This window comes from Juglans microcarpa x Juglans regia, chromosome 4S (assembly GCF_004785595.1).
Source record: "Juglans microcarpa x Juglans regia isolate MS1-56 chromosome 4S, Jm3101_v1.0, whole genome shotgun sequence".
In the NCBI taxonomy this organism is placed as follows: domain Eukaryota; kingdom Viridiplantae; phylum Streptophyta; class Magnoliopsida; order Fagales; family Juglandaceae; genus Juglans; species Juglans microcarpa x Juglans regia.
In genome coordinates this window covers 18,148,141-18,157,528 of record NC_054601.1, presented here as the reverse complement: position 1 = coordinate 18,157,528, position 9,388 = coordinate 18,148,141, and the positions used below count along the sequence as shown (strand labels likewise).

At 32.6% G+C, this 9,388-nt stretch overlaps 1 protein-coding gene across 1 annotated transcript; it reads left to right on the top strand.

The window, feature by feature from the left end:
- Positions 1–6,290: 6,290 nt before the first annotated feature.
- LOC121262787 (ABC transporter G family member 4-like) lies at positions 6,291–8,439 on the top strand. Its single transcript, XM_041165388.1, has one exon. It carries the CDS (start codon positions 6,473–6,475, stop codon positions 8,315–8,317), a length of 1,845 nt encoding a protein of 614 aa, XP_041021322.1. The 5' UTR covers positions 6,291–6,472; the 3' UTR covers positions 8,318–8,439.
- Positions 8,440–9,388: the final 949 nt, after the last annotated feature.

The window sequence follows — 9,388 nt, the reverse complement described above, 5'->3', positions numbered from 1 at the left end:
AAATACTATCTTTTTGGACTTCTTATTAAATTATAATAAAATATTTTTTTATAAAAGTAATATCGTGCTCATGTGGGTTAATAAGAAATAAAAGAACTTGCTTCCACATACTTGACAGACTAGTGTACTTCACCATCCCACCTACAGAACTCATGCTCAACATTTGAGTTGAACAAATAAGGAATATAGGAAAGATTTTCTTGAATTATTGTTTAAGTATGAGAGTTGAAATAAAATGAGATGAAATAATTTATACAGCCAAACGAGTCCTAAATATATGTAGAGGAAAGGGAAGAGGAAGGAATGTGATCTTTCTAAAAGTTCAAGGATCAGGGCATGATATCTAGCAAAGAAAAGACAAAGCAACTTGACTTCAACTTGACATACAGGACTTCACCATTTCATTCTTGCTCACCTCCACCGGATGAATATTATAAGAATAACTATATTTCAAGATATTTACACTAATTTAATTTGGAATATAAATTTTAAAATTTATATATTATAATTGAGATCTTGAGAGAGCACAAGAGTTTATACAAATTACTATAAATTGTAAATTCTCCCTTCCTGACCTCCTGGGCAAAAGTTTTATTGTTGAATTGCGCTAGTCCTTGTAGGCTATATCCTATTCAAACCATAGTTTTAAATTCCGTTCTGTTTCGGCACGGTCGGAATTTTCTATCTTTTTAGTGTAGTATCCGGTACAGTATACCTCATCATTCCATTCCACTCCAAATTCCAACCTGTTCCGATTTGTTTCGATCATTCCGGTCAAATTTCGACCATTCTGGCCAGAATTTGCAATCCAGGTTCTATTCTGTTTCGGACTATTTTTATAATTTTCTTGTGCTTGGATGACATTGTTGTAAATTTTAAATCTATATGTTATTTAATTAATTCTTGAATATAAAATGTATTTATATAATTTTAATTTTTTTCTAACTTTAAATATGTCCCCTTGTTATCTCTCTTTTTTTAAATATAATTATTTTTTTTATAATTTCTCTATTCTTTTATTTTTTTTTCTTTGTTTTTTGTGTCTTGACTCAAGTGTGTATTTTTTCAACATATATTCATTTTATAAATCATCAATTCTTCCATATATATACACAAATACATGATACACACTTATATATACATGTATTTATTCTATTAGTTATTAGTTTATATATACATATAAATATTTGTCTATAATATATAGTTCATCCCGAAATAGTATACCGGAATGCATCGGTATCGAAATATTCTATTCCACTACTTAAACAGGAATGATCACTTAAACCGAATTTAAAACATTGATTCAAACCCCTTTTCATTTTCTGCTATTTCCTATAATTTTTAAATTGTCATTTAAATACGAGAGCTTCGAGTAGAAATGAAATAGACATATAAATTGGGCTTTTTAAAATAGTTTTTTTTTTTTTTTTAGTTATGGGAAATAATTGTAAATGGGTTTTTCCCTATCAATCCACAAGGCAAGCCCATGATGGGCTACTAGGAAGTAAGTCAAAGACTCCAACCGGTGCCAAGGACCATTCTCTAAAATGAGTCAGTGGGCTTCTGCAGAGTACTTGGCCCATGAGCGAAATCCATTCACGAAGCAACTCACATGTGATAAAAGCAAACGGTAGGGGCAGATGAGCCTCACCGTCCTGACACTTCCATGATGATAAGCTACCCTCGTGAACCTGCACAGGTAGGTGGGAGGAAAATATGAAGAACTGTTGATCTCCTAATAGTAGGCATGGATGAGTTTAATAGGGAATGTCCGCAGAGTAAAGTGAGTCAGGGAGTCATGCCGCATTAATGGCACCACTCTCCAGACTCTACGCCTCATTAATGACGCCACCCCAGAAGCCACGCCACATTAAATGATTATGACAAAGCAAATAGTTGAAGTGACATGGACTCCTCAAAACTAGGTATAAGCTGTCCCCACCCGAAAATTTAGTATAAAAGCCGATCCCTAGGTACAAAGAACGCTTTTTGATTTCTCTAAGCTTACACAAAAACTACTAAAGAGATATATTGACTTTAATATCAGAGACTCCTCGGCCAACACCAAGGCCCTCATTCTATGTATTTGCTTAAAGTGTGCAGGTGACAACCCGAATACCCGAGTTTCTGGAATCCGGTCCAAAGGCACATGAAACATGATGTTAACATAATTATAATTTTAAAATTATTTGGTTACACAGATGAGATGATATGAGATGAAATAAAAATTGAATAAAATATTGTTAGAAAATAATCTTTTAATATTATTTTTATTTTGAGATTTGAAAAAGTTGAATTGTTTATTGTATTTTATGTGAAAGTTTAAGAAAGTTATAATGATGAGATGAAATGTGATGAAATGATTTGTTAAAACAAACCAGGCTAAGACGTCTAACGAAATTTGTTTTTCAGTTATTTGTTCTAATTATATAGTTAAATTCTAAATCAGAAAAGAAAAACATTATAAAATAATTCTAATAGTGTTTAATATTATTCATATAAAGAAAAACTGTATCTAGTATTATTCATATAAGATCATAAAACTAATATTTTAAATTGAAGATATTTGTGCAAAACGATATTATATTTATAAGATATTTTATAAAAATGTCTTTCATTTAAAATATAATTGTATAAAAGGTTGTATGCGTATCATTTTCTTTCTTTATAATATGAGTAATGCTAGATACAGTTTTATGAGATACAAGTTTCGCACACTTCCTTTAAAAAATAGCAAAATTTACTATTAAAAAGTGAATTTTTTTTCATGCAGTATTAAATTAATTAATTATTTTTTTAAATAGAGTACGCGAGACACGACTAAAACCATATTTCTTATAGTATATTTACAGCATTCAATCTCATCAACAAACTACGAAGGATCTCAATTTTGAAATAAAAGTCATGTATCCCTCATCTTATAGATACTATAATCTCTATCTCAAAAAAGAAAAATACTATAATCTCCGATTAGACTAAAAAAAAAAATACAATATTTAAAAGAAAAAGTCTTACAAAAATGGTCCAAATTAAAGCGGACATGCAATAGGGCTATGGAGAGTGTCAGTGGGCAGACCTGTACTTTGAGAAGAAAACGTGTCATGTTAAGACAATATTCAGGTACATTATTCACGTGAGTGTATTGTATTGTCGACATCTCATCGAAATCATGATCTATAGCTCTACTATTGGTCCACATGCACATGGAAATGCATGCATGGTGGAGTCACGGATTGCGCAGCTATTGATACCAGAGCTCGTCGTGTAGTGTGGGTAGTCAGGGTGGTGGGCCCAAACTTCTTAATGCCTTTTTAAAGCACTCAGGAGAGTGAGAGAGTTTTGTGAGTGAACAGTGAACTCGTGATCGATCAGAAATTGGGAATAATTGCTTTGCTTTAATTTAATTCATTTGTCTTCTCAACGCCCAACTCATCCTCCCATTCGAATCATTTCCCTTTTTTATATTTTCTATTTGTTATCCTTCCCCATCCATGTTATACCTCAATAAGATACAAGAGGCATGGTCCTTCACATGATTCTCACTTCTCCAATTTGAGATTTCAATTTTTTTTTCATAAAATTAATTGGAAATTTGTAATTAGTTGGTTTCATACAAAGAAATTTATGGGTTTAACTCATCTCATAAAATCGGTTTAATAAAAAAGAATTGATTATTCTTTATAAATATGTTCAAAACCTTGTCAACAGATAATATGAGATTATTCCTCAATACTCTCCCTCATGTACAAGTCAATATTTTTCATGATCTTTATCACGAGATAAGTAGTGCGGGTCCTCCTCATTCTTCATGTAGCAGGCTTTGATACCATAAATAAATTCAAGATCCTAATTCATATCATAAAACCGGTTCAACAAGAGAAAATTATTCATTCTTTATAAATATATCAAAGACATTATCCATAAACAATGTAAAATTATACATCAACCAACACCATCAATCTCTAATTAGAAAATTAATAGGAAGATTGCCATGTTTCATTCTTGATTCACTTGGCTTGAATATTGATACCACATGTTCACCAATAAAGATTGGCATGTGGCCCCCCGTTAATTTTCTAACGAAAGACTGATCAATGTACTTAATTGTGAATTTTTTAAAAAAAATTTAAGTATTAATTTTACAAAATTAAAAAATTTAGCCATCAAATTACAAAAAACGTAAAAATATAAATACTAATTTTTATAATTAACACAATACAAAATGACAGCTCTAAAGTTTATCTCTACCATCAGTTCCTTTCGTGTCCTTTACCTGGCCGATTACATAAAAGTCCTGTGCCTTGAAAAAGATAGAAAAAGTTAACTGTAAAAGGAAACAAAACTAAATTCAGTATTTAATTATCAGAGTAAAATATGTTTATAATAGATTAGTTAAATTGGAATTTAGCTACGGTAAGTTTTAAAAATATTTTTAAATTTAAAAGTTACTGTACATACATCAAATTTATATTTTATTAATTATTTCTCTCACCCTTTTTTTCTATCTCATATTTTATCACAATTGATATATTAATTTGAATTAGTGATATATTAATTTAATAAGAATATAATTATTCATTAATATATAATAGGTAGAACAGTAAAATATGATAAAATTAATTAAATTAATAATTAAAAAAATTAAATATTTTTGAAATTATTAGTTATTCATTACTATATAATGAATAAATGTATAATCTAATGCAGAGATTTGATGTGAATAACCAAAATCAAATTTATCTTATATTATTTTATTGTTATATAATGAAAAAATAACTATTTCAATGTGGAGATTTATTTGAATAAAATAGCTAAAAATTAAATTTCTCTTATATTTATAAAAAAATATTCTTTAATTTTGACTAATCCAATAAGAATGCTCTTAGTACCGCGTACTCTCAACTCAACTGCATTATTATGTTTACGTGTAACAGTCATAACTAGTTTAGATAAGATCATTCAAGCTGCATGCATATGATCATATGCATTTTATTTGGCTCATAGCGTAAGCTATTCTTCTTATTTTAATTGTATTATATTCTAATATTATTGCTTAAGACGATTGAAAATTTATTTATTATATTTTTATTTATTTATCAATTATTTTATGTTACATCAAAAAATGATAAACTAATGATGATTAAGTTTTACAGAAATCATCTCACTTCATCTCATCTCATTTCATCATTATAACTTTTTTAAGTTCTTATATAAAATATAATAAACAATTCAACTTTTTTAAATCTCAAAATAATAATAATATTAAAAAATAATATTTTAACAATATTTTATTCAATTTATTTAAAATTATTTCATCTCATCTTATTATCCAAACGAATCTTAAAAAGCACAGATGACATTCTTCATCGTCATCGATTGAGTAGTCATCGTCAAATTGATGACTACTGTCTGCTTATACAGGCCGGACTCATTGAAGAGAATATGTATTTTCCATATGGTTAAATGTGTAAGAATGTTGTACACCAAGTAGTCTTCGAAAGGGAAGTTTCATATACGGATAGCAATCCTAATTTGTATTTGAGAAGTTACAAATAATGAGAGTAGTAGACGTCAAAATCAAAGTGTTGTTATATGTATATATACTTTGATATTGACGCACATATATACGCCAATTACGATTAATACACATGCATTTGATTTTACAAAGAGCTAGAGATCATGTACGCATTATCAATTAATAATTAAATTATGTTTGACTTTTTTAAATTTTCAAATGATGTCATAATAAGCCTGTATTTACTGATCAAGATTTTCTACAATTTTTTAACTCATATACTTTTTACAATTCGGAAAGAGATAGATATAACATCTGATCATTTGATATACCCAATGACAATGTAGACCCCACCATTAAATACATGTTGTGTTTATCTATCTCTTAATTGTAGATGGTGTTTGGATCAAAATATTCTATAAGGAAAAATCTAATTGTAAACGATTCTGCGTATTAATACGTGCACTCATTCAATATGATTGGTCAGAAAGTATATTTTATTAAAAATAGTGCTAATTTAAATTTAGAATATGAAAGCAACAACATTAATACGCAGATTGATACACAAACAGTTTATTTGTACATAACAAAACTCATTCTATAAATATATACCCATTTGTAAATAACAAAACTAAAATTAAAAATTAAAAATAAGAACTTAATAGTATGATCTCCTCTTGTTCGCATTTTCCCGTACGTGAATCAACTCATGAATTATGATCATTGTGTACATTATTACTCCAATTCTATTGTCTCCAATTTCATAATTAAACTACAGCGTCGGGACAGCCCACCAAAAACTTTTTAATTCTTTCTTTCTTTTCTTATCTTAATTCCAACAACATTATACTCCAAACTCATGGAAACTATAATCTCCATTAACACATCTCCCCACATCTCCCTCTCCTTTCCCTTACTCTCCCAAGCTTCAATATCCCGATTCCCATCACCATTTCAATGGAAGACCAATCTACAGACACGCCGCCACCGCCACCGCCGGCGCCGGCGCCGGCGCTAAAGAGCTACAAACTAACAGCCTCTTCAATCTCCTACACAAAATCAAGCACCATTAATATTTCCAGTACTACTAGAGCCATTGCACCCCTGATCTTCTTCTTCTTCAAACCTTGCTCCATACTCCCTCCCACTAATTACATCCTCCGTGATGTCTCCCTCACTGCATATCCCTCTCAAATCTTGGCCATTGTTGGCCCCAGCGGAGCTGGAAAATCCACCCTCTTAGACATTTTGGCTTCCCGAGTTTCACCCACAAATGGCTCTCTTTTTCTCAACTCTTCTCCCGTCAACCCTTCCTCATTCCGCAAACTCTCCGCCTATGTCCCTCAGCACGATGCATGCCTTCCCTTACTCACTGTTTCCGAGACTTTCGCCTTTGCTGCTCGCCTAGTGCATGTCCCAAAAACATCTGATATTTCCGCCATTGTTTCCTCTCTTCTGACCGAGCTCAGGCTCACGCATTTAGCAAACACCAGGCTTGCTCATGGCCTCTCGGGTGGGGAACGTAGACGCGTTTCCATAGGCCTAAGCCTTCTCCATGACCCTGCAGTATTGCTTCTTGACGAGCCAACTTCAGGCCTCGATAGCTCTTCTGCTTTCAACGTAATGCAAACACTTAAATCCATTGCCACTTCCCGTCACCGCACTGTGGTTTTGTCTATACACCAACCAAGCTTCAAAATCCTCTCCACCATTGACAGAATCCTTTTGCTTTCAAAAGGGACTGTGGTGCATCATGGGACACTTTCTTCACTGCAGTCTTTCTTGGTTTCGAATGACTTGAATGTTCCTCCACAGCTCAATGCATTAGAATACGCCATGGAAGTACTTAACCAACTCAAGGAGCTTAAACCCCTCACACCACCATCAGTCCCTGATCCATCACCCAATAATTCCACAGCCTCCCTTGATGGGGATGCAAAAAATGTAAAATATAGGAGCTCTCGGGTGCATGAGATCCTCATCCTTTATAACAGGTTTTGGAAGATCATTTACAGAACCAGACAGCTTCTTCTAACCAACACATTGGAAGCTCTTGTTGTTGGTCTTGTTCTGGGAACAATTTACATCAATATTGGTTTTGACAAGCAAGGCATTGAAAAGAGGTTCGGTTTCTTCGCTTTCACTCTCACCTTCCTTCTCTCTTCTACAACTGAAACCCTTCCAATCTTCATCAATGAAAGGCCAATACTTTTAAGAGAAACTTCAAGCGGTGCTTATAGAATCTCTTCTTATCTCATGGCAAACACCCTCGTTTTCTTGCCCTACTTGCTCGCCATCGCAATCATATACTCGGTCTCGGTTTATTTCTTGGTCGGTCTTTGTTCTTCATGGCAAGCTTTTGCTTACTTTGTAATGGTTATCTGGGTCATAGTTCTGATGGCGAATTCTTTCGTGCTCTTCTTGAGCTCTCTTGCTCCAAACTACATTGCGGGTACTTCGCTCGTGACGATACTTTTAGGGGCTTTCTTTCTCTTCTCTGGCTACTTCATCTCCTCAGAAAGTATGCCAAAGTACTGGCTTTTCATGCATTTCCTCTCAATGTATAAGTATGCGCTTGATGCCCTACTCATCAATGAGTATTCTTGCCTTGTCTCGAGGTGTTTCATATGGTACGAAGAGAACAAAGAGTGCATGGTGACTGGCGGCGATGTGTTGCAGACGAGAGGGCTCCACGAGGGGCATAGATGGACGAATATTTACATCTTGGTTGGTTTCTTTGTGTTCTATCGCGTGCTTTGCTTTCTGGTTTTGATCAGAAGGGTTTCAAGATCCAAAAAGTGATACAAAGCTACTCTTTACTTTATAGTTATTTTTACTTTTAATTATTTTCATCTGTTTTTCAAGAACTGATCAAGCACCTCATGTAATGTTTCCATGATCATAGGCTTCACTTTTAATAAAAACAATTGAAGGGGTTCCCATGCTTTGATCCTCCAAGAATTTACCCCCTCTGTTTGGCATTTTTATCCTACTACAGTGGCCGAAAATACCAAATCTTCAAAGAACTTGGGGACGGTGGGTTAGCGAATAACGTTTTCCTTTGGATCCTTGTCGCGGGATTAAAGTAATAGGACTTACTACGATTTGACGTTTGAGTGATATAGACACCAATTCTTCTATGTATCCTTTAATTTATCAAGGTAATTACGCTAAGTATACTTTTTATTGAAGAAATAATTAAAGCACTATCGTATGCTTTAGCCACAAATATCCTCTTTTCAAAAGATTGATGATTGCACTTTGTAAGCAAAACTAAAGCACTATCTATCCAATAATTAGTTCCTCTTTTCAAATGATTTGGGTAAAAGATCTTCTCAAGTTGTTATCCAAATTTGAGGGTACGAAAGAGAGATAGACTCATAGAGTGAACTTTAAAGTATTTATTATTGCCTGTATAAATATTTTAGATATCATTAAATGAGTAATTACTCCATGTGTCTCTCTCTCACTTGAGGCTATCAAGTTTACACAACAACTTGAGGTGATCTTGATCCAAAGATATGATATTTGTACTTAATTTGTAAGCAATCATTTTGACACAACCCTAAACGCCTCTATATTTATTTTGCCAATTTAAGTATTTGTTGCCCATATCATGACTAACCCAAGAGGGGGGTGGATTAGATTTTTTTTAAAAAAATTAACAATTATATATCAAATACACAGTATAAAATGTGAACATAATATTAAGCAGCAGGAAATATAAAGAGTAAGGATAAGATAAATGCAAACATAGTATTTTAACGAAGTTCAGCACCTTTGCCTACGTCATCGCCTCAAATTACCCCTTAAGAATTTTCAAATTCACTATTTAACATCTTTAAGGTGGAGATAGAAACTCTTTACAAGAAA